Source organism: Globicephala melas, chromosome 19, assembly GCF_963455315.2.
Source record: "Globicephala melas chromosome 19, mGloMel1.2, whole genome shotgun sequence".
NCBI lineage: Eukaryota > Metazoa > Chordata > Mammalia > Artiodactyla > Delphinidae > Globicephala > Globicephala melas.
In genome coordinates, this window is record NC_083332.1 from 44574996 (window position 1) to 44600395 (window position 25400).

The 25400-nt window shown below is 47.9% G+C and overlaps 2 protein-coding genes across 5 annotated transcripts in view; one reads left to right on the plus strand and one right to left on the minus strand.

The window, feature by feature from the left end:
* Positions 1-25400, plus strand: part of PRMT7 (protein arginine methyltransferase 7) — a 56356-nt gene that overhangs the window by 22700 nt on the left and 8256 nt on the right. For all 4 annotated transcript variants that reach the window (XR_009560132.2, XM_030863561.3, XM_030863560.3 and 1 more), the window contains exons 5-16: positions 1383-1491; positions 5367-5479; positions 9635-9876; positions 10074-10254; positions 13354-13481; positions 13894-14029; positions 15033-15116; positions 15506-15553; positions 16227-16316; positions 20214-20375; positions 21687-21761; positions 24731-24891. Coding sequence is in view for 3 of the 4 variants with exons in the window: in XM_030863561.3 (XP_030719421.1) it covers positions 1383-1491; positions 5367-5479; positions 9635-9876; positions 10074-10254; positions 13354-13481; positions 13894-14029; positions 15033-15116; positions 15506-15553; positions 16227-16316; positions 20214-20375; positions 21687-21761; positions 24731-24891 (1529 nt within the window). In the remaining variant the exon portion in view is untranslated. The remainder of the gene's footprint in view (positions 1-1382; positions 1492-5366; positions 5480-9634; positions 9877-10073; positions 10255-13353; positions 13482-13893; positions 14030-15032; positions 15117-15505; positions 15554-16226; positions 16317-20213; positions 20376-21686; positions 21762-24730; positions 24892-25400) is intronic.
* LOC115856907 (COMM domain-containing protein 6-like) lies at positions 8627-9090 on the minus strand. Its single transcript, XM_030863575.2, is given in 2 exon segments — positions 8627-8884; positions 8886-9090. Coding segments are annotated over 2 exon segments (174 nt in total). The 5' UTR covers positions 9017-9090; the 3' UTR covers positions 8627-8841.

Consider the following 25400-nt stretch of genomic DNA (forward strand, 5'->3'; position numbering starts at 1 on the left):
TTGGGGTGAGTTCTTGAGTTCTTGGTGGCTGAGGAGGAGGCTGTGAATGACAGAGCCTGAAGGGTCAGTGGAAGAGATGAATGATAAGTCAAGAGGCAGGAGGGCTGAGAGGATGGTGTGAGCTTGTGATACTTCTGGGGTGGAGGTAAACTGATAGGTGAGAACTGAGGGTTTGAGGCCCTCAAACTATGAATACATCAAAACCATCAAGCCAGAGCCTAGAAATAATTTGAAACAGATTGTGAAGATTTTTTTTTCCTAGCTGAGCACATATGCATTCTTTATAGAAGAATATAGCATTTCCCTTTTGACTATAATAAAAGAAATACGTGATCACGGCAGAAAATATGGGTGATGCAGAAAAGGTCTTAGAAAAAAATGGAAATCTTGTCATCGTGACCAGGCACTTTATCATTTTCAAAAATTTCCTTTCTCTGTGTGTGGCCCCATGTGCATCTGTATGTTTTATGCAGTGACGTGGTTGGAGCTGTGCAATCAAGTTGGGCAGGCTGGAAAGTAAGAGTTGGAGAAACTTATGTTTAGGGACATGTGAAGGGTTCAGGGAAGACTTCTGTTGGGGGGGATTTGTGCTGCCCTGGAAAGTTGGGTTTGCTTGCAGGTGGGAGTAGGGCAGGGAAAGCTCAGGCTTGCCTCCTGCACAATGAGGACATCCGCGTGGCTGTAGCGTTGGTTGTGTGTGTATATGTGTGTATCGGGTGGAGGGTGTGGGAGGGGAGTAAGGCTGGGTAAAGTAAGGTGGTCCACATTTTGGAGGGCCTCAAATACCGTAAGAAAATATAGGCTGTGTTCTGCTAGCAGTAGGGATTTGAGACAGTTTTGAGCAGGAGAGTAACCTGCTGCTCACACTTAACATCTACTACAGTTACAGTCTCACTTTCCTCTAGAGAGCGCATACACTTCCTGTCCCAGTTCACAGATCATGGTTTTGTGAGGCAAGTCCCCTTCCTGGTTCCCTCTAGCATAGCACTGGCACCTGCCATCCTTACTAGGTAGTGCAGCCTCCTTGGGAGCCCCCTGCATCCCTCCTGTGCCTGGCATGTAATGGGAAGGCCCAGCTGCAAGTTAAACCCAGCGGAATTTCATCCTTTTGTATTCATTTCCAAGACACACATTTGGAGAAGTATTTAAGTTACATAGATGAAGTCTTGTTTATTTATCAACTGAACCCAAATCAGCCCAATGAAGTATTTTGCCTGTATCAAATGGTAACAAAGGTACATTTTGTGTATTCAGGAAGAAATTCTGTAGTGTAGGCCTCTTTTAGTACAAGTCATAGGACCAGAATCAAGGCATATCTTGGGTTTTAGGATGTTATTTAATTTATTGCTCATTTTTACTTGGGTTTTGTCTCTAATTTTTAGGTTTTCAAACCTATGGCTGATGCTGCTGTAAAGATTGTGGAGAAAAATGGCTTCAGTGATAAGATTAAGATTATCAACAAGCATTCCACTGAGGTGACCATAGGGCCAGGTAAGATCAACACATCCTGTGGCAAAAGCTTTACTTGCTCTTGTAGGAGAGAGGAAAAGGTTTATTCCAGTTTGTGGAATAGATGTACCCAGGTAATCACAGAGACTGGGGCCTCTCCATGTGCTGATCTGAAGATAAGCACTTTGCTTTTCTGTTAGTTTATTTCTCTACTAGTTAAAACAAATCAGGAATGAGTAAACCAGAGCTAATCAAGTATAAGAGTGGTGATGCAAACAAATGAAACCTTTTGCTTAAGCAAGTTGGAATTCAAAATTTATCTGAATTTTGAGTTTTATCAGATAGAAGTAAAACTAAGTTGATAGTAGAAAGAGGTTTGCTTAGTTCCGATATCCTGTCTCAGTATCCAGTGTGAGAGATTTGCCTGTGTAGCTCGGTCTCTCCAGGTTTTCAGAATATTTTTTATAGTTTAGGAATTTGAATCAGACTTCTAACATTTCACATGCCACTGATACTGGAAGAGCACAGTGGACAAGAAGCTTCTAGGGGGACTTCCCTGGTGGTACAGTGGTTAAGAATCCACCTGCCAGTGCAGCGGACACAGGTTCAAGCCCTGATCCAGGAAGATCCCACATGCCACGGAGCAGCTAAACCCGTGCGCAACAACTACTGAGCCTGCGCTCTAGACCCCGCGAACCACAACTACTGATCCCGTGAGCCACAGTTACTGAGCCTGTGTGCAACAACTACTGAAGCCTGTGCACCTAGAGCCCGTGCTCCGCAACAAGTGAAGCCACTGCAATGAGAAGCCTGTGCACCGCAACGAAGAATAGCCCCCGCTTGCCACAACTAGAGAAAGCCCACAACTAGAGAAAGCCTGTGTGCTTTCTCCTATTGAGAAAGCTCCCCTAGCTCCCCCTATTGAGAACCCTTGTTCTAAGCAAGCTTTAGCCATACTAGTACAGTGTGACCTTTCTGGGGTCTCTGCTGAATGCCTGGGCACTGGCTAATCAGAACTAGGATGTTTCTTAGTCCTCTGAGCTCTGGCAGTTGTTCAGCTTATAGCTACATGGTCATCCTTTGCCCAGCCTTCTAGAGACTTAGCCTGTGTGTGTGTGAATATAGTCAGCAAGAGACATGAGGGGAACCCTCTGCAGATTTCTGAAGCCCTTTTTCTGTGTAACTTCCTGTCCGGCTCTCTCCCTGAAGTGTAGCCTCCTCCACTCCCTTGAACTCTTTGCTGTCTCCTTATTCAGCAGGACACTTTGCTTGGCTTCTCACTCTGTGTACCGAGCACCATGGTCTGGAAAGTGCCTGCTGGCTGGAAGCCAGGGCAGTAGTAGGGGTCACTTTGTTTCCCATTGTTCAACATCTAAAACCACTTGTTTCATATGTTTTGCAAGGTTTTCTAGTTGATTATGGTGGTGGATAAGTCTGATCCCAGTTACTCCATTTTGGCCCGAGATCTTGAGAGAGCGGAGACTCACCTGCCGAGCAGCCTTTGCCGTGTCACTCACTCTGTGCTCTGCCCTGTGCCTCCTCCAGGCTGTGTGTTGTTCACGCCAGCCCCCTCTTATGTTTCTTAATATTTTTCTATGTAGTGCTTATGACTGCAATAATGAAGTAACTATGTAATTATGTATTTAATGTCTGTATCCCCACACAGCTGAAGCATCCTGAGCTCATGGACTGTGTAGTCTTATTAATATTAATTCCATTCCATAACTTGGCACAGGGCCTGGCACATGAAAGAATTCAGTCATATTTGTTTAGTGAGTAGATTGTCAGCTTTGCTTGGTCCTTAACCCCTTGTAAGTGGGACTTTGTTTCTACTTCTTCAACTTGACAAGTGGCTTCCTCACTGCCCGGGCTGATGGTCTTTTCCCTGCTTTACAAACACTGCAGCTTTGGTACTTCTGCCATTGAGTCCTTCTGAAAACTCTCCCTTCCCAGGCCTCAGTGACATCTCCCAGTCTTGGTTGTCCTTTGCAGCTTCCTTTTTGCTCCCAAATGCATATTTCCAAGCTTCTGTTCTGAGCCCTTTTAAAAAATGGCGTCTGAGTTTGTTGCCTATTCCCCAGAGATGGATTACATGCTGAGACGTGTAGCAGCCAACTTGGGGTGGCACTTATTCATTCATCCAGTCATTTGGTGAAGACTTCTGAGGCACTTGGGGTAACTGCCCCTCCTCTGGCTCCCCCTGCACCCTCTGTACCCTTATACATTAGTACTCAACAGGCTCTCAAAAAGTATTTGTTGAAATTCATTAGATCATAAAGCTTTATTTTTGAAGAAGATTTGGGCAATAAATCATTTTAAGTTACATAATTGGCTTAAAAATTATTCAGAAGGTAGAATTGGTAGGGCTTGGTGATTGATTAGATGTAGGGTGACAAAAAGGGAGGAATCAAGAATTTAGCTAACATTTGCTGACTGTTACTGGGTGCTCAGCATTGTTCTAGGCGCTGGGGTGCAGTGGTGAACAGGCCAGTCAGGGTTCCTGTTCTGGAGCTGGTCAGTGATGCCCAGGTTTCAGGACTGTGTGACTGGTGATGCTGTTCATTGAGAAGAAATGTTGGACAGAGAAGCAGGTGTGTGCAAGTGGGGTGGTTGGCTTAGTATGGGACAGTGTATTTCAGTTGGAGTTTGGCATGATATCAGAGAGGATGGGCAGTGACCCAGGAGGGTGGTCTCTGTGCCAGGAGACAGAAGTTTCTTCTCAGCCTCCTTTCACGTTGTGCTGCCATTGAGGACACGTGTACTTCATAGGAACTGGATAGGTTTTACCTTTGTTATTTGAAACACCACCAGGTGAAGCAGATCTTGTAACCTACCACTCTTTTACAGATGAGGTGACTTATGGTCAGGACTGAGGGTTCAGGGCTAGAAAGTGGGATCCAGGCCCAGCTCTCTATGACTCAAGGCTCAAGCTCCCTCTACTGCGTCCTTCTTTGAACCTCTTAATGCTGCTCTTTTCTCACTTCATCTGTGATACTTGTCTTCTGTGTAGGGAAGATGAGTGGGCTTTGTCAAATTGTAATTCATGAGCCATTAGGAGTGTTTACAGTTAATTCTCCATGATGAATACCCCTTCCAAAGTCAGTTTTATCTGGGCTCATTAAAAATTGTAATTGTAGAAGTAATATTACTTTACATTATATTATAGAGGTTTAAAAAATAGAGTTAACAGAAAGACCTTCCATAATCCTACTGTCCTTAAAAAACTGTTATTTGGGGGATTGTTTGGTAGCAAGAAACTAACTTAATTAAGGGGGATTTAGTGTAAGGAACTGGGGTTTCTGAATCCTGGATCTCAGTTGTATCATTGCGTATCAGTGGAATCAGCCTCTCTCTTGCTTTAGTTTTCTCCCCCTCTCTGCAGCCTAGAAATATCTGAAGTACCAGCATTCAGTTTTGCCTTTCAAATAATTTTTGCTAATTTAATAGTTAATAGTTTAATTGTTTGTATCTCTCTAATTGCTAATAAGAATGAAAATTTTTTCATGTATTTGATTGATTTGCTTTCTGTTTTGAATTGTCTATTTGTATTTTTGCCTGGTTTTCTTCTTGGGTGTTTGTAGTTTTCTTATCAGTTTTACAAGTCCCTTGCATTATTAAACATACAGAAAAATTGATAGAGTAGTATGGTGAACACCCATGTTCTCTTAACCAGGACTTAGGAGTCACTCGTTAGCATTTTGATGTATACGTGTTATGTCAATGTGGATTTTATTTTATTTTATTTTTTCTGAACCGTTGAAAAGTCAGTTGCAGACATGATGACACTTCTAAATACTTCAGCATATGTATGTGCTTTCAATTTTAGTGACCTATTAACCTTTTATCTTTTACATATTTGCTGTTAATATTTGTTCCAATCTGTTGCTTGCTTCTGACTCTTTCCTTTTGTTTCTCAGATGGTGACATGCCATGCCGTGCCAACATCCTGATCACGGAGCTGTTTGACACGGAACTGATTGGGGAGGGAGCACTGCCCTCCTATGAACACGCACACAGGCATCTCGTGCAGGTAGGGGACTGAGGGCCTCCTTCGGGCAAATTGCTGTGATCTCAGTTGACTCACACAGCTCTCATTGACACACCACGCTCTACATAGCCTGAGCCCTCAGTGCCTCTCTGTACACCTTAGGGCAACCTTTGATTCCTACGAGATTCTGACTGTCCTCAATTATGACTCTGTGCCTCTTGAATGCCACGTCTTAGTAGATTAGAGTCAAAAGACTAGAAACTATCTTCAAATTGAATTCAGCAAACATTCTTTTAATGTCACCTGTGTGTAAGGTGTTCTAGCATCCAGGGAGAAGTATAAGCCATTCTTCTTGCTTCTATATCCACACTAGTCAGCAGTGGTAAGGACTTGATGGGCCAGATGGAGAGGTAGGCAGAAGCACCACTGACATTTGGTTTAGGGCTGGTGGAAAAGGTCAAGGCTCAGGAAGGAGATGAGGGCATATGTGGAGAGGGTGGAATTTGGAAAGGCACTGAGGAAAAGGAGAGATGTCCCAGGTGAAGGACCTGTTTGGTAGGTCAGTGGGAACACCAGCCTAAGGTGCTTGTAAGCTAATGTGGAGAATGGGGTGGAGGATAGAAGACCTTGAATGCCAGGCTGTTCCAGATGAAGGAGTTTGGGTGGTGATAATCTTTGGCAGGTTTTTGTTTTTTTAATAAATTTGTTTGTTTGTTTTTGGCTGTGTTGGGTCTTCGTTGCAGTGCACAGGCTTTTCTCTAGTTGCGGTGAGTGGGGGCTACTTTTCGTTGTGGTGCTCAGGCTTCTCATTGCGGCGGCTTCTCTTGTTGTGGAGCATGGGCTCTAGGCACGCAGGCTTCAGTAGTTGTGGCACACAGGCTCAGTAGTTGGGGCTTGCGGGCTCTTGAGCACAGGCTCAGTAGCTGTGGCCACAGGCTTAGCTGCTCCGCAGCATTTGGGATCTTCCCAGGCCAGGGCTTGAACCCGTGTCCCCTGCATTGGCAGGCAGATGCTTAACCACTGCACCACCAGGGAAGCCCCGACAGTTGTTTTGAGAAGGGAGAGATATGCTGAAAATTTTAGCTCAGAGATGTTGGTCTTGCTTTTTTATGAACATAAACTGGGAGGTGGAGACTCAGAGGCAAAGGCCGGCTGGGGAGGTGTGAGTGTTTGCTGCTTCTGCTGGCACCTGCCATGTGGGCACTGTTCACATGAGCCCGTAACTGTCTTGGCCCGGTATTCTTTTGAGGGGTACTTAGTACCCCTGGAGTGAGGAAGGGGGCTCCTTCCAAGGCATTTGGGGCCCGCGTCCACATTACTCATGAGGTCAGCATGTGATGGTGATCGTCCTCCAGCTCCCCATCCTGCGTGAGATGTCTTGTCTCCAAAATGCAAAATTCTTCCTAGTAACTTTGGTAGAAATTATTTCTATTTCTCCACATTAAAACCATCAATTAGATGAATCCCTGAAATAGAGAACAAGGATATTCAGAATTATGTTAATGTTGTTCAATTTGTCTTTCTCTAATTCATCTAGTAATTAAAAGGTGCACAGGCAGCCGTCCTCAGCTTCCTCTCCCAGCTGGCCCGTAGCAGCCAGGTGTGCACTGTCCACTCTAATCACTGTCCCCATCTGCCGAGCTTGAGTCTCAGCTTGAAGGAGCTATGGCGGCACACAGTCTCCATTACCCTGTCCCTTTTCCTGCCACATTGGAGGTCATGGAACTGGGGTGCTGGAGTGTCTGACAGATAGTCCATGTGGTATTGCAGTGACCCAGGAATTGATCTCAGAAGACACATTTATTGGTGCCTTCATTTTGCAGAGCCTTTTCTGAGCACCAAGAATATGAGGGTGAGCTCCTGGGGAGGCAGGTAGGTGGGCAGGTGGTCACAGTACAGTTTGAGGTCCACGCTGATGGTGGTCGGTGGGGTGAGGTCCTGCCCCTCTGGTGGGAGAAGGCGGGGAGGTTGGGGAAGATGAAGCATGAGCTGAGTCAGTCTTGAGAGTGAGCAGGGTTTGGCCTGGCAGCTGGGGGGAGTCGTGGCAGAGGAGGTCAGCCTGCACAAAGATGTGAAGATGAGTCAGATTATGGGTGTGTGGGAGGCAGGGTAAGAGAGAAGGCTGAAGGGCTGGGCAGGGCCTGACCAAGAAGGGCCCCTGTGCTCCAGAAGGCAATGTGGTAGCTCAGAAGGATTTTAAGCAGAGGATCAGTGTCAGATTTATGCAGGCAGGCATGTGGAGAGCAGCTGGGGTGCAACACTAGGGGCAGGAAGACTAGTTAGAAGGTGGCTGGAGTTGTTCAGGTGCTGGGCTGAGGTAGGCCTTAGTCAAGGCCATAGCAGTGGAGCCCAGAGAGGTAGACTTGGGGAGGGGGAAGGTGGTCAAGGACTTCTGTTACTTAGATGTGGAGGCATTGAGGATGATGCCAGGGTTTGAGGTGTAGGTGACTGGCTTGGATGGTGGTGCTCCCTGTTGACTGGGAGGAGGACCAGGCCTGGGAAGGTGGGGGAGAGGTGAAGGTGACTTGTTTGGTTTAGACAGACTTTGAGCTGAGGGTCAGCCAAGTAGAGAGGACCAGGAGGCATTTGGGTACATGTATTTGGTAAATGAAGATGGAGTGGTTGAGGTCAAATGGGAGAGTACATGGTGGGAGAAAAAGATGGTCCAGACCAGGTCTCTGGGGAATTCTCTCTGTAAGGGATGGGCAGGGGAAGCACAGCTTTGTGAAGGAAACAGAGAGGGAGAGCAGTGCTTCTCATCCAGAGCTGTGTCTGGAGACAGTTTTGATGTCACAACTGAGAGGTGGTGCTACTGTCATGTTGTGGGTAGAGGCCAGGGATGTTACCAAACATCCTACAATGCACAGAGCAGCCCCCACAGTAAAGGATCACCTGATCCAAAAGGTCACTAGTGATGAGGTAGACAAACCCTGTGCTTGTGCTTTCTGTGCAGTAGCAGCTGTGAGTGTTCTCTTCATGGCTGGGCCCCTAGTGCCTGGCAGGTAGAGGGTGTTGGATGAATGAGGCAGGAGGGAAATCGGATGAGGGACTGCAGCCAAAGCCAAGTGAGGAGTGTGGTCGGCAGTGCCAGGTGAGGCCAGGAGGTCAGGTCAGTTGAGGATGGCCACTTGTCCAATTAAGATAGAATTCACATACCACAGAATTCTTCACCCTTTAAAGTTTCCAATTCAGTGGCTCTTAGTACATTCACAAAGTGTGTGGCAATCACCACTTTGTAATTCCTGTTTGTCTGATTTTCTTTTTTATTATTTAAAAAAATGGAAAACCAAAAGTGTAATTTTCATTCAATAAATATCATTTGATCCTTAGGCAGTTTTGTTGCAGAAAGTAAAGTCCATGATTTTAGAATGATGGTAGCAATTCATCAACCAAGTAATCAGTTTTCACACAGTTTCAATAATTGCAGCAATTTCCTTGAACTGTCTAGAAATTCTGAAACTGTGGAATTGTCATTTCGAAGGACTTGTTCTTTACTTGGCCTGAATGATCTGCCACTTTGAGCATCACTGCAACATAAGGATACTTAAGTGATCTGCAGCTGTCTGAGCTCACAGCCATACCCACCTTCCACGGAAAATCTATGAGCTAGTTGGTGACCTTGACCTTAGCATCCAGCTGTGGCTCACTACACCCCTCCATAGCAGCGCCCTGGAATCCCACCACCCACTCAGGTGGAAGCTCCTGGGGCAAGGTTTATTTTTGAAATATTCAAGAGTGTCAGGTAGCTAGGAACTTACCTGACATAAGTCATCTTAGGCATAATGTGTATTCTTTCTGAAGTCTGGTTTCTTCTGTTCCCAAGGGCATTGGCTGAAAACAGTTCACTGTCCTAATAGTGATAAGGCATTAGATGTTACTAATCTATAATACTATACTAATAATACTATACTAATACTATACTAATATTTATATATTTGTATATGTATTATATATATAAATGTAATATGTAATATTATATATATAATGTAATATATATATTATTATATATAATATACTAATATAAATGTTAGTATATTTATACTATACTAATACTATACTAATATTTATAATTACTATACTAATATTTATTCCCTAATATTAGGGAATAAATCTCTTTTGCTCAATGGGAATTACTGTGGGTCAACGTAACTGGTTATTTTTTTGTTCTTTTGTTTTACTTTTTTAATATAAACTTAGAAAAATTGTGAGGCAGTGCCTCACAGAGCAACCGTCTACGCACAGCTGGTGGAGTCCAGGAGGATGTGGTCATGGAACAAGCTGTTTCCCATCCGTGTTCAGACCAGCCTTGGAGAGCAAGTCATTGTCCCCCCCTTGGAACTGGAGAGGTGTCCTGGCGCGCCCTCTGTCTATGACATTCAGCTGAACCAGGTGTCTCCCACTGACTTCACTGTCCTCAGCAACGTGCTGCCTATGTTCAGGTACCAAGGAGCCACCCAGGGTCATGGCGTTTGGAGACACTTGGTGAATTGCGGTCTTTGGCAGTTCTTTTTGAGTTCATTTTGACATCAGGAGTCCATTGCAAACAAGTCTCATTGCTGGTGAGGTCACCATAAATGCTTAAAGATGGAGTGTGTGAGCTTAAAATATGCTTCAGTTCCTGAATATTCTTCCACAGTGTGGACTTCAGCAAGCAAGTCAGTAGCTCAACAGCCTCCCATAGCAGGCAGTTTGAACCTCTGGCATCTGGCCAAGCTCAGGTGGTTCTCTCCTGGTGGGATATTGAAATGGACCCTGAGGGGAAGATCAAGTGCACCACGGCCCCCTTCTGGGCACACTTGGATCCAGAGGAACTCCAGGTAAGAGGCGGGAGCTGAGCACGTTTTCGTGGAAATCAGGAAACTTGTCCACTTTTGGTCCTGGGAAAGGAGCATGTTGAATCTTAGATTCCTAAGAATTTAGAGATAGAAGGGACTATGTTAGAATCAATGTCAAAGAAGAGTTTAAAAGAAAAAAAGGCAAGGCTAGCTGTAGTAAGATACAAGATAGACCTTTCAGGCCAAGTTCATGGTCAACACCAGTGGTCACAGTGAGCCATAGGGCAGCTTTGGTGTGCTGGCTCTCCCCTCGTCCTGGTACAGCCACTCTTAGACCTGCCCACCGAGTAATCCAGGGGTCCTCAGATTAGCTTGTGATAGAGAACTACAGCCTGTCTACAGCCGCATTTTCTGTGACCTCAAAATCTACCTTCTTCAGCTCAATGGAAAGTGGGGAGGATGTGAACTACAGAAAAGGAAATACATATTATATTCCTTTTTCTTTAAAAATATTTTTCTTAATTTTATTTATTTATTTTTCAGCTGCGTTGGGTCTTCGTTGCTGCGCACGGGCTTTCTCTAGTTGAGGCGAGCAGGGGCTACTGTTTATTGCAGTGCACTGGCTTCTCACTGCAGTGGCTTCTCTTGTTGCAGAGCACGGGCTCTAGGTGCGCGGGCTTCAGTAGTTGTGGCTCTCAGGCTCTAGGGCGCGGGCTCAGTAGCTGTGGCGCATGGGCTTGGTTGCTCCATGGCACTTGGGATCTTCCCGGACCAGGACTCGAACCCGTGTCCCCTGCATTGGCAGGTGGATTCTTAACCACTGTGCCATCAGGGAAGTCCAAGAACCATGCAGATTTAAACAGTGAAATACTGTTTTTCGTGTATTAGTGAATAAAGTTCAGAGTTTGCATGCTGTTGGTGGAGCCGTGGGGCAGTGCAGGAGGGTGATCACCAGAGCGTTGTGGAGTGCAGCAAGGCCCACAGTCGGTCAGGATGGGACATGACGCCCCTTCTAGGCATTTAGGCTCTGGATGGAGCTGCATACGTGTAGAATGATGTGTGTGCCAGGATACTCACTGTAGCCCTGATTAAATAGAAAAGACTGGAACAACCTAGAGGCCACCAGCAGGGACTGGCCAAGTCCATTTTCCTGCATCCACGCAGAGGGTGAGGTGGCTGTCTCTGCACTGATGTGGAACAGTCTCAAGGACAGATCAAGTGAAACAACGAGAGGCACAGAACAGTGTGTGCTGTGCCAGCGTTGGCGTTATTAAAAATAAGAATATATGTGTTTATCAGCCTTTATGTGTGGTGCATGTATGCAAGGATATCTTGGGAAGAATTCACAGAAATTGGTAAAAATGGTTGCTTCTGGGAAGGGAGCTGGAGGTTAGGGGTGGAAAGGAAACTTATTTTTCATTCCATGACCCTTTTATATCTTTTGAGTTTTCTCTCATGTGCATGTATTATCTACCCCTCTGTACACAAACACAAGGGAAGAAAGTGGGAAAGATGCTTCAGGACCAAGGAATCAAATGTTCCCTCCACCTGGGAGGCCTTGGGCACTGTCCTCTGTGTGTTCTGACTTCCTGTTCCCACTTGCTGGGCACTGGCTTGGCTTTGATTGCTCAGCTGCTGGTTCTGGGTGTATACATGGTGACTTCAGGGAAGGCCTTAGCATCTCATCCTGCTCCCTGAGTTACTGCTTAGGCCAAAGGGTCATGACTGCTGTGCGATTTCGGTCAGTCCTCCTGGGCCCTTGAGCTGCCCCGGCTCCACTCTGCATAGCCTCAGTCCTCCGTAGGCTGAGAGCGTGTGTGGGGTGTGGGGTGTGGGGGGTGTGTGTGTGGTGTGTGATCTGTGTGTGTGGGGGGCGTGTGTGGTGTGTGTGTGGTGGGGTGTGGTGTGGGGGGGAGGTCAGAATTCTCCAACAGAATTGAGGTTGGCACTGGGCTGCTTTCTTCCTCTCTAGGAGTGTGGTAATTGCAAAATTAGCATAAGAATTTCATTAAAATGTAAATACTTCTCATTTGTATATCTTCAAAGTGCTTCTATGTGTATTTTCTCCTTGAATCCTCATATAAGACATGCTGGGTAACCACACAAAGCCGGGCCGATGAGGGGAGCAGGGCCTCAGGTGTAGGCAGCCTTGGTGGGTGCTTGTCCCCAGGTGTCCTGACTGTGGGGCTTGTGTCCTTCCTCTACCAGTGGTGACTTTTGGACTGTTTCGAATTTGAAGAGCTGCTAATGAATCTCCCTCATGACTTCATTAAACTGCTTTTGATCAGCCTCAGACAGTGGATTCTGGCTATCATAGCTCTTTAGCATTAGGACCTGGGAGGCTGGTGTGTGGGAGGGACATGGTGACAGGGAAGCACTGTGGGAGACTGGGAGGGGTCAGGGAGGCACAGTAAAGAATGAATAACAGGTTTTAGAGATCTTTTTTCCTCCTTGTTAGTGTTTATTTTTTCCAGAATGTATCTGGTTAGATTTTAATTTTCTAGCTTTTACATTCAAATAGACATCTTAGATAGATGGGAATGTTATTCACCTGTCTTTAAGTTCAAGATCAGGTAGGATAGAATGTGTTGACTGAAAAAAAAAAACAACACAGTGTGAGAGTTGTGACTTAACTTTATTTGAAGTCAGATGAGGACTGTAGCCTGGGAGACAGCCTCTCAGCTCTGAGGAGCTACTCTGAAGAGGTGTGGGTGGGGGCAGGAGGTCAGTACAGGTATGATTTTAGTGGAGGGGAGATACTTGCAATCAAGTACACATTTTGGCAGAAGGTTCCTGCTAGTCACGAACACACACACACACACACACACACACACACGCACACACACACACACACACACACACGCGGCAGAGGCTGGAGTCCCCTCCCCTGAGCCCACCTTGAAGACCACTGCCCTAGGCCACATTCTATCCTTCTGAAGCCAGCAGTGTTCCAGCAAGATTTTGAACCTTTAGCCTCTCTGACTTGAGGATTTTCTTCTTTATCTCTTTGGCCGTAGTAGCTATCTATAGTCCACACAGTGGTTTCCCTGCAAATTGATTTTTGAATTGGGTTTTGGCCCCCAGATTAGATGCATTGCTCTTGTTGCAGCTTGGTGATAGCTGATTCTCTTCCTGTTTCAGTGGCGGGACCACTGGATGCAGTGTGTGTACTTCCTGCCAGAAGAGGAGCCTGTTGTCCAGGGCTCAGCCCTCTGCCTGGTAGCCCACCATGACGACTACTGTGTGTGGTACAGCCTCCAGAGGACCAGGTGTGCCCCAAGCCTCATTGGGTGGGACATTAGGCTTGTGACACTGTGCCTTTATCTCAATTCCCTGTACAGACCCTGTAGAGGTTTGAGTGGGCACATTTGTATCTGAACAGAATAAGAGCAAAAGTTTGTGACTGGGTATTTCAGTGCCTGTTTGTGTGTACTCTGAAGAGGCTGCCCCAGTGGCAGGACCCCCATTTGGAGCAGATATATATGAGAAGCCTTGAATTGGAGGGCCCTCCGACCTCTAACGCCCACTCCACAGCCAGTGCCTAGACTCATGCCCCCTAGAGGACCATGCGTGTGTCCCCTCTCCATCTCGATTTCCCTGGGGCAGGTCCCTGTGCCGTGCCTTCATACTCACTGGTGCCTAGCAGGTCATCACCCTGTGTCTGTTCATTTCCTGGCCCAGCCCCGAAAAGGATGGGAGAGCCCACCCAGCACGCCCTGTGTGTGACTGCCAGGCTCACCTGCTCTGGAACCGGCCTCGGTTTGGAGAGATCAATGATCAGAACAGAACTGATCAATACGTCCAGGCCCTGAGGACGGTAAGTGTCCAGCCCCTTAGGTGGTTGTAGGCCAGGAGAGGTTTGTCCCATGGACCCAATCGAGCTCATTGCTCACTTATGATTAGCTGGTTTTGTTTTCTGTGCTCCCTTCTCTGTCCATGAGTGGCTTCAGCCGGCTCCTTCTGGGCGGGCATTTGGGCAGAGGCCAGGGAGCTTGTTTCTGGACTACCTGAGGGCTTGTTCTCTGCTCTTCTATGGGAGCCTCTCCCTGGCCCCTGCCTTACCTCTGGACACTTTGCCTTTATGGTCACCAGCAATTCCTTTGCGTGATCCTTGTGGATTCAGCCACCCCATTATTCCTCTCATCTCCTACTTCCTTTCTAAAATTTTCTAGAATGTAAATTTTGTCATGTAACTCTCCTGAAAGACCTTTGCTCCCTGCTACCTGTAGAAGGAGTGTCTCAGCCTGGGGACCACACACAAGGTTTGGACGGGGGTCTCTGGACCCCTTGGAGTCATATGCAGAAAAATATGTGTGCACGTATGCATATGCCTGCATTTTTGGGGGGAAGGAGGGTCCCAACCATCCTAAGTTTCTCTCAGAGGAGTCTCTTGACCCATAAAGGCATTCCTGCTTTGGGGAGTCATTTGACATGCGTACAGCTTTCTGTGCTGTGACCAGGTAGGGAAGAGGCCTGTGGTTGTGGATTGGGAGGTTGCCTCTGATAAACAGGGCAGCCCTCAGCTGGGCCTTCTAGGATGGCTTGAGGACAGTCTTTCCTGATGGTGGGGAGAGGTGAGGGAGGTGGTTGTGTTGGAGTCGGGGGCTGGTTACCACCTGGGCCTGGGAGGCAGGTATGACTGGTGTTAGGGCATAGGAAGATCCAGCCGGGCTGTGTAGGGGATGGAGTGAGGAGGAAATCAAGATTGAGTAATCACAGAGTGAGTTAGGGGGTCAGATGGGAAATGTTCCTGTCAGTTTGTCAACAGGAATTTCTTGACATTGTAAGAAAATCTGTGCTGAGGTTGTTCTTTTCTGCAGGTGCTTAAGCCGGACAGTGTCTGCCTGTGCATCAGTGACGGCAGTCTGCTCTCCATACTGGCCCATCACCTTGGGGCAGAGCAGGTACTGGACATGTGCCTTCTACCAGGTTCCTGACGGCCGCCCTTGAGTTCGGGTGTCATGTGGTCTGGGTACATGGTTTTGTGACTAAAGCTCTTTCAAGTGCAGCTGCCACATATGTGGCAGGTGTGCTTGTGTTGGTGGCTAAGGGGTTGTTGCCTCGTGTGCGGGCAGGAGTCAGGCTATAGCTGTTGCCCCATCGCCACAGCTCCCGAGTCTGAGTCTGCCACCTCGCTAGGCTCAGCGCAGAATGTTGTACTGTCCCAGGGGGATAATGAGCACAGGTAGAGTTAGTTAGATGTTGTCCTCTGCCTTGGAGTTGCATTTTAATCTTTGTTTTCTTTCTCTGTTAAGTGCACCTCCTACAACTAATAGCATGGTATCCTCTTCAGGTATTTACGATAGAGAATTCAGCAGCTTCTCATAGACTGATGAAAAAAGTAAGTGATAATTGTTGTTACTGAAATAATGAGGGGACCTGTGGGGCCTGCCTTCCTGAGTCTGGGATTGATCGCTTTGAAGCAGTGCTGGTACCAAGGGAACTGGGAGAAGTAGGAGCTGCCAGTGAAGTTCTTGTGACCCCTGAGTCGAGAGCTGGCTTGGAAGTCTTCTGGGGCTGCCGTTGAATAGCAGTGAGCGTTTAGACTCTACTTTGTTTGTTGTGGCTGAAGATGTTTAGGTTTCTCTCCTCACTTCACATAAAATGAAAAAAACTAAAGTCTTTGTGGTGATAGAACTGAATTTGAGATTTGTTTCTGGGGCACCAGCGCCCACGGAGTCACTGCTCACAAACTGACCTGACTGGTTGGTTCTGTGACAGTGTTTCTCCTCCTGGCCTGTGATTCCCTCTCTGAGGGATAACCTACCTCCACCAGAACTACAAGCCTACAGCTAAGTCTTGCCAATGTGCCTGCAAGAGAAATTTCTTTTGCTCTTATGACATTTTGCTCCTGATCTCATCTGAGGTCTGTAGGCGGCCTTTGGATGGGAGAAGTTCTGCAAAGCAGCTGAAAGTGGTGCTCCAGAACTGTTTGGCCAGAGAACTGCACACAGATAAAGGAACTGAGATGTTCTTTTTCTGGACAAAAACAATAGTTTTGTTTTCTCTCTAAGATCTTCAAGGCTAACCACTTGGAAGATAAAATTAATATAATAGAGAAACGGCCTGAATTATTAACACCTGCAGACTTGGAGGGTAAAAAGGTAAGTAGTGAGTGCTCTGCGTTTGCTCTGGACAGCACGGCTCTGAGACAGCCTGACTGCCCCCTTCTCCGGACCTCACTGTGTGTCCCCCAGTCACTCACCAGCTAAGGACTCGCCGCTGTTGAGGGTGTGGTGAGGTTTGCAGAGATGCCTGCTGAGCAAATACTTGCACAGCTCTCAAGTGGCTCATGGCTGCTCCTTCAGCAACGGCAGACGAGCTCTGCTAAGAGCGACTTCAGCACATCGTGTCCCCTCCCTTTTCCCTTCACAGCACTGCTGTGCACGCTTCCGCCTCCCATCTGTTCCTCAGTCCCCCGTGTGCCTCCGAAACTGCTCCCGGCCCTCAGTAACCTTAGCTACTAGACACGGTCTCCTTGTCGCTTCATCGCGCTGGCCTCCTGCACCCTCACAACAGGGGCCTCTCCCTCCTCAACATACTTCTCTTTAGGCCCTTAAGAGGCTGCCTTTCCAGGGTTTCCTCTTCTCTTTCTGGCTGCTCCTTCTCAGTCCTTCATCGGTCTCTCTTCCTTCACTTGATCCTTCCCTGCAGGTGTCCTTGGTGCTCTCTTCTTGTCTGTCCTCTCCTCTTCCGTTGCATCTCCTCTCGAGACCATCACATCCCTTCCCAGGTGGGAATCGTGGGTGTCCAAGCCGGGTCTTCAAATCTCACATATCCCACAGGCCCTTCAAGCTGGAGCCTGTCATCTTTCTTGCCAACATTTTTTTTAACCCCTTTATTGAGATATAATTGACATACCACAAAACTAACCCATTCCAAGTGTACAATTTGAAGATTTTTTAGTAAATATAGAGAATTATATAACTGTCACACTGTCTAGTTTTAGAACTTCCATCACCCAGCCCCTAGCCCCAGGCAGCCTCTGATGTGGTTTCTCTCTCTGTAACTTTGCCTTTTCTTGGCATTTCGTGTGAGTGGAATAATACAATATGTGGTCTTTTGTGTCGGGCTTATTTCACTGTTCATGGCTGAAAGGTTCATCCGTGTTGTAGAATGTGTCAGTATTTTGTTCCTTTTCAATGCTGAGTAGTGTTCCAGTGTATGACTGTGTGATATTTGGTTTACCCATTCACTTGTTGGTGGACATTTGGATTGTTTCCAGTTTTTGACTATTATGAATAATGCTACTGTGAGCATGGGTATGTTAAGTCTTTGTGAGGGTTTGTGTTTTCGGTTCCCTTAGATACCTAGGCTTGGAATTGCTGGGTTGTGTGATATTTTTGTTTAACTCTTTTTTTTTTTTTTTTTTGCTGTGCCATATGGCTTGTGGGATATTAGTTCCCTGACCAGGGATTGAACCTGGGCCCTCAGCAGTGAAAGTGCCGAGTCCTAACCACTGGACCGCAGTGGAATTCACTGTTTAACTTTTAAATAAACTATTAAACTGTTATCCAAAGCGGGTATACCATTTTATATCCCAACCAGTGATGTATGAGGGTTCCAGTTTCTCCATATCTTTACCAACACTTCGTATTGTCTCTTTTTTTTTTTTTTTTTTTGCGGTACGTGGGCCTCTCACTGTTGTGGCCTCTCCCGTTGTGGAGCACAGGCTCAGCGGCCATGGCTCACGGGCCTAGCTTCCCCGCGGCACGTGGGATCTTCCCGGACCGGGGCACGAACCCGTGTCCCCTGCATCAGCAGGCGGACTCTCAACCACTGCGCTACCAGGGAAGCCCTCTTTTTTTTTTTTTTTTTTTTTTTTAAGTATAGCCATTTTAGTGGGTGTGTGGTGATGTCTCGTAGTTTTGAGTTGTGTTTGCCTAATAATGTTGAACACCTTTTCATGTGCTTATAAGCTATTCTATATCTTGTTTAGTGAAATATCTGTTTAAGCCTTTTGCCTGTTTTCCTCCCATGCCTTTTTTTTAAGAACAGCTTTCTTTCTGAGATATGGTTCATGCAGCAAGGAAATTTAAAGTGTACGGTTCAGTGATTTAGTATATTCATAAGATTATGCAGCCATCACCACAATCAATTTTAGAACATTTTCATCACCCAGAAAGAAACTCCTTGCCCATTAGCAGTCACTCCCTATTTATCCCCAGCCTCCCAGCCCTAGGCAGCCACTAGCCTGTTTTCCTTCTGTATGGATGTGCCAGTTCTGGACATTTCATATAAATGGAATCATGCTACGTATAGTCCTTCGTAGGTGGCTTCTTTCAGAGTTCATTCATGTTACAGCATATATCAATACTTCATTTATTTTTGCTGCTGAATAATACTCCACTGTATGGCTGTACCACATTTTATTTGTCCATACTGATGGACATTTATTTATCCATATTGATGGACAGTTTATGGACATTTGGGTGGTTTCTCCTTTTTGGCTACCATGAAGGATGCTGCTCTGATCATTCGTGTACAAGTTGCTCTTTCTTTCCCTTATAGTTGAGGATTAAAAAGATATTTAGGGAATTCCCTGGCGGTCCAATGGTTAGGACTCCACGCTTCCACTGCAGGGGGCATGAGTTCAGTCCCTGGTTGGGGAACTAAGATCCCACAAGCCGCACGGCACGGCCAAAAAAAAAAGAGAAAGAAAGAAAATTTAAATTCTGAAAGCCATTGATATGGTGCACTGGCTAGACTCCAGGTCACTGTTGAGTAGAAGTGGTGAGAGTGGGCATTCTTGCCTCAGTGTTGGGGGAGCAGGGAATACACAGGGCTAACCCCTTTCTGTTTTCGTTGTTTCCTTCTGCATCTCTGTCATCTCAACTAGGAACCCATGTGTCATCTTGGACTGGCCCTGTCCTTGATGCCTGTCTGCTTGGGCCCAGCCCTGGGTGGTCTGGCTCCTCAGCATCTGCTGTCTGGTTCTCCTCCCTTTGACACAGACTCCCCACTTCTTGCCTGGACTATAGCAGTGCTCGCCCAAGTCATGTCCTGTCCCCAGCTCCACCTGCAGGTAGCCTCCCTGCTTCCTACATACTTTGGGGATCTTTCTTTTTTTTTTTTTTTTGGCCACACTGTGTGGCTTGTGGGATCTCTCAGTTCCCCAGTCAGGGATTGAACGTGGGCCACAGCAGTGAAAGCCCAGAATCCTAACCACTAGGCCACCAGGGAACTCCTGAGGGATCTTTCTAAAGCACATTCCTTCTCATACTAAACCCTGATTAAAGCTTTTCGTGATCCCCTCTTGCCTCCAGGGCAGAGTCCAGTCCCCTTTATCTGTCATCAGCTGCCTTTGGTGACCTGGCTTCTCTCCACCTCTGTGGCCTCACCCTTTCTTTACCGTCCTACCCCACCTGCTCGTCTGACAAGCTCCCAAAAGGGCCTTTCTCTATTTCACACCCCTGCTTTTGCTTCTGCCCATCCCTCTGCCTGTAATCCCTACTCCTTTGCTTTTCTGTCTCCTGTTCATGCATTTATTCATCTAATCAGCAAACCTTCACTGACCATCTGCTCTGGGCCAGGTGCTGTGCTGGGAATACTGTGCTGCCACTTCTCTGTCCCTACTTCTGTGGTCTCCGAGCCTGGTGAAGGAGACAGACTAGCGCTGATAATAAATTGTCATGATAAGGCTTTGAGTAGGGTTTACAGGATGCCATCCTGGAAACTCTTCCCTATGCTCTTACCTCTAGAGTCTCTCCACGAGCCCCTTCCTTGCTTCTGTCAGAGCTTACTGCACTCTCTGAGGACGGCCCCCAGCCTTGTCTGCTGCCCCTTCCACTCTGCACTCCTGAGGGCAGGGCTCATGTCTGTTTCTCATCTTTGTATCCTCAAGGGCAGGTGCAGACCTTGATATGCTTGTTGACTGACTGACTGACCAAGTGGGTGAGTGAATGAATGAACAAATGTGCCTGTGAAACTTGTAACCTGTCCTTTACTCCTCAGCCGAATCCTTCTGACGCCCTGGTCCTGCTTCTTGCTCTGATTGCCAGGTTTCTCTCCTCCTGGGTGAGCCGTTCTTCACCACCAGCCTGCTTCCGTGGCACAACCTGTACTTCTGGTATGTACGGACTGCTGTGGACAGGCACCTGGCGCCTGGCGCTGTGGTGATGCCCCAGGCTGCCTCGCTGCACATGATGGTCGTGGAGTTCAGGGTAGGCCACCCAGAAGTTTTCGGGCGGAGGATGGGGGGAACCTTGTTTTCTTGTAAAGACTTTGGATGCAGATGGAGCAACTAGGGTCTTAATAGTTTGGGCCTCTGTTTTTCTGTGTCATCACACTGCAGGACTGAATAGAAGAGGCTTGCCTTTGTAAAAAATGAAGTAATTTGGCACATGAAATGGAAATGGCTGTGTGTTGTCATTTTACAATTATGGCTTATCAGAATAATTTTAAAATATAAATTAAGAGTTTCAGAAGATAAGCTGTTCAGCTTGCTCTGCTCTCATTAAGAGCTGAGGCTCCAATTCTGTTACCATACCTCACACATAGCCCGCGCCACGCTGGGCCGAGAGGCCTGGCCCCCGCTTCCTGTTAATAAAGTGACTGTTCTGGCAAAAAAAAAAAGAGAGCTGAGGCTCCCGTTGTTAAAAGCATTTTGAGATGGGCGAGTCAGCTTCTTTATGCGAGAAAAATTGAAAACCTTCATTTTAATTTTCTCATCAAAGCAGAACCACAGTCACAAAGTCATTTTGGGAAAGGCATTTTTTATTAAAAGGATTTTGAAATGCTTTTAACCTGAAATGTAGCGTGAATGTCATTTGATATTTCTTTGATAAGAACGGCTTTATCCATTAGTAGCTTAGTGGTTCCATCACTTAATTTTCTGGGCATTTCTTTTATGTTTTTTATTCACTTGATCAGATTCCATGTAAATTCTGGTTTTCATGGCCAAAGAGGGAATGTGGAGAATGACACTGTTCCTAGGCATATGTCCAAGAGACAGAGAATGCAACGTTGACTGGCCAGAGTGCACCTCTGGTCCCCTCCGGGGATCCTGTCCTCACGCTCTCTTTATAGGCGTAGAGCCTCGAGAACTGGTTGATAGAGCTCTTCCCAATGAACCGGTGTTCAGGATGGACAAGGAGGGAGAGACACTATCCTGGTAGCTCTGGCCGATTGTCCCTCATAGGAGAGGGCTTGGGATCATGGGGGGCTTTACAGGTTTGAGGAACCATCCTGGGTCTTTGGTGTCTCTGGGCCCATTCAACTGTGGGCATTTCTTCCACGCCTGCGGGAGCAGCAAGATGTGCCTCAGGTTTGGACCTGGGGCAGCCCCCCAGCCTGACCTCACTTACCCTTCCTGCTCTTGTCACCACACTTCCGTGTGCCTGGGTGGGCGTGGACATCTCTGTGCTGTCCCACAGAGCCCTTGGTGTGCCTGCCCACCTGCCCCCATTGGGTGAGTGCGGATGTTGGTGTGCCCTGGCTGGGTGGGTGTCAGTAAGGCTGTGCCTTCCTTACAGGACCTGTGGAGGATCCGGAGCCCCTGTGGTGACTGTGAAGGCTTCAGTGTGCACATCATGGATGATATGATTAAGGTAGGCAGGGCCACAGCTCCCACCCACAGTGTCCCACCCACCCACTCCACATGGCCACAGGCTTCTGATGGGGACGTGTGGCTTCCATGGAGGGACCTGGGTTGGGCAGTGCAGGCAGCACGCAGAGAGCTCCTCTGTTGGGGGCAGCGAGGGCAGGTGTATCCGTTCTACTTGGTTCACCATGAGCATGAACCTGAGAGCCATTGGGTCTCCAAGTCTGGCTGGTATTAGGCCATTCTAGCCCCTGGGCTGTAACCCCTGAATCAGAATTTTGGGTTGGGGCCTGTCCATCACCAGGCCACTGGAACCATTCCTGCCAGTGTCAGCAGCTTGTTCTCTTTTCGGACGGTCTCTCTAGAAGGCAATTTTGGCAACCTTCTGAGCCAGCTATTTTCATTTTGGGGACTCTATTCCAGGGGAAAGTGCTAGAGCATGGAGGGGGGTGGGATGTGCAAGGAAGGTCCTGCAGGGTTATTTGTACATCAGTAGGGGATCGAGTCAGCCACCAGGGTCTCCATCTCCCAGAACCCAGAGCAGTCATGAAAGTGCCAGCGATATTTGGCTCAGCCAGGATGGATGTGAAGAGTCATGAGCCCCATTAGAAGGGCAGGGCAGGGAGCACCATCCCATTTTTATGTATTAAGAAAATTCACACGTGTAATAACTATAAATGGAAAGTAACCTTTAAAAATTGTGTACAATATTAATTTTTTTTTAATAATATAAATTTATTTATTTATTTTTGGCTGTGTTGGGTCTTCGTTGCTGCACACGGGCTTTCTCTAGTTGTGGCGAGCGGGGGCGACTCTTCGTTGCAGTGCACGGGCTTCTCGTTGCGGTCGCTTCTCTTATTGCGGAGCACAGGCTCTAGGCGCGTGGGCTTCAGTAGTTGTGGCATGTGGACTCAGTAGTTGTGGCTCGCGGGCTCTAGAGCGCGGGCTCTAGAGCGCAGGCTCAGTAGTTGTGGCGCACAGGCTTAGTTGCTCTGCGGCCTGTGGGATCTTCCCAGACCAGGGCTTGAACCCATGTCCCCTGCGTTGGCAGGCTGATTCTTAACCAGTGTGCCACCAGGGAAGTTGCCCCAATTTCTTTTTAATTAGAAAAAATTTGCACATGCAGAGAAAAAGGGGTGGAGCAGTGGACACCAAAATGTTAGTTGTGTGATTAGGAAGTGGTTAATATTTTCCTCATTTTGCTTATCTTTCTGTTTACAGTTTTTCTACAGTGATTGTGGATTACTTGTGTAAACATATTTTAAGTAAATAAATCCAGTGGACATTTTCAGTTTCCATCTTACCTGCCTCTTCACAGCATACCACTAACTGTTCGATTCTTCTAGAAACCACTGCACACCCGGGCTCCCCCTGGCCATTTCTCAGGCTCCTTCCTGGATTCCTCCCCTCTTCTCATCTCCTAATGTGTCCTGTGTTCTAGGTCTCCCCCAGGCCCCTGCCCAGACCCCCATAGCTGTCCCCATCTTCTCTCTTTGCTGGCCAGTGTCTGCATCTCTCCTGAGCTCAGACCAAATAGCTAAGAGCTGTGGATTCTCCACCGAGATGACTTCAAGCATTGTGACCTGATGCTTCCAGAATCCATCTTCTCTTTCCCCTCCCTGAGCCTGGCCCCTTCCAGTGCTCCTGTCCTAGACCTGCTGCCGCTTCATACCTGCCTGCTGGGCTCAGGGCCCCAGCAACCTCCCAGACAAGTCTTCACCTTCCCTTGCAGTTGGTTGTTGGGTTCCATAACCATCAGGTCCTTTGTGAGCCAGTTTTCTTCCCCCGCTGCTGCTGGTCTGGTCTGGGGCACTTTGATCTCTCGTTGTCTGACCATGCACCCTCCTGCCTCTCCCAGTCAGCCTTCCTCCGCAGGGAGCCCAGGTGAATCTGTAGATCCGAAGTCTGGCCCTGTCTGTCTCCTGCAGGAAAACCCTGTAAGGCTCCCTGAGCCCTTACTCCCACCCCAGCAGTCACCCCGCACTGTTCGGCCCGCTCTGCACTGCTCTTCACCCTTCCCCTGCTGGGCTTTGTCCACTCTCCTCTTTGCTGCCAACTTCTGTGTAACCTTCAAGAGGCAGCCTAGAGATCACCCGTCCGGGCAGCTCTCCTGCCCAGCCCTGTTCTCAGCTGGTCAGTGTCCCCCAGGCACTGTGTTCGCTTGTCTTCCAGTTGTCTCCATCTAGACTGGGAGCCTTGTATGGGGGTGATCTGGCAGCTGTAGTGCTCAGAAAGGGTCACTGAATGGGCAAGTGTCCAAATGACAGGTATTTTCATCAATAGACAGTTGGTCTTCAAGGTAGCTCGTGAGATGGGCAGTGTCATCCAGTTTTATATTTTATTTTATTTATTTTATTGTATTTTACTTTATTTATTTTGGCTGGGTTGGGTCTTCGTTGCTGCGCGTGGGCTTTCTCTAGCTGCGGTGAGCGGAAGGCTACTCTTCGTTGCGGTGCGCGGGCTTCTCATTGCAGTGGCTTCTCTTGTTGTGGAGCATGCGCTCTAGGCATGTGGGTTTCAGTAGTTGTGGCTCGCGGGCTCAGTAGTTGTGGCTTGGTGGCTCTGGAGCGCAGGCTCAGTAGTTGTGGCACATGGGCTTAGTTGCTCTGCGGCATGTGGGGTCTTCCCGGACCAGGAATCGAACCCTGCATTGGCAGGCAGATTCTTAACCACTGCGCCACCAGGGAATTCCCAGTCATCCAGTTTTAAAAGGGAGATAATGAAGCTTAGAGTGACTTACTGAGGAAACGGCTTGTGAATGGTGGCAGGAACAGAAGCCAGCTGGTCTGGCTAGGCACCTGTGGTCTTTTGTGAGGACCCATTGCCCCACGTGACTATGGCAATTACCCTGAGGGACCAGGGCCATGGAGGTTAGGGGCCACTGGCATAGATAAACCCTGGAGCCGAGGACATGGCCTTGTTCCCTGGTCGCCCGGCTCTGTCTCTGCACACCCCTACCTCCTCTTCCCTTCTCAGCACGCCCTCGACTTCAGGGAGAGCAAGGAGGCCGAGCCCCACCCACTGTGGGAGTACCCGTGCCGCAGCCGCTCCGAGCCCCAGCAGATCCTGACCTTTGATTTTCGGCAGCCGGTCCCCCTGCAGCCTGTCTGTGCTGAGGGTGCCATCGAGCTGAAGAGGTGAGCGTGGTCTCCAAGGTGGGGGCAGTGGGGGAAGTGGCAGGGTTGTTTTCTCATAGTTATTGCCCGAGTGGCTAAGCACTTACTTTGGCCACTTTCATGTGGGTGGGATGGCTGTCCTTGTCTCAGCCTTGCCCCTCCTGAAGTGGCCCTGAGTGTATAGTGGGTCCCCACAGCTTCTGGGTGGGGAGGGCGAGCCAGAGTGGGCTCTCTCAGATCCTCCCACATCTGAGGCTCCCTTTGAGCTAAGCAGCATGGTACACACAGCTGCAGAGAAATGTGAATTTGGTTGCTATGGTTACCCAGTGGATCATATTCCTGAACTCTCCTGGGAATTAAAGCAGGTTAGGAATTGGTAGGGGCTGTCGTTGTGATGCACGGTCAGGCCCATCCAGCTCCAGCCCTAGCTCCCTTCATGGGGAGGGGCGGCTTCTTCCCAGAGGAAAAACTTTCTTCTAACTGGGTGGAGGCCGTGAGCCCAGAACCCCTTTGGGCTCCTGTGACAAGGG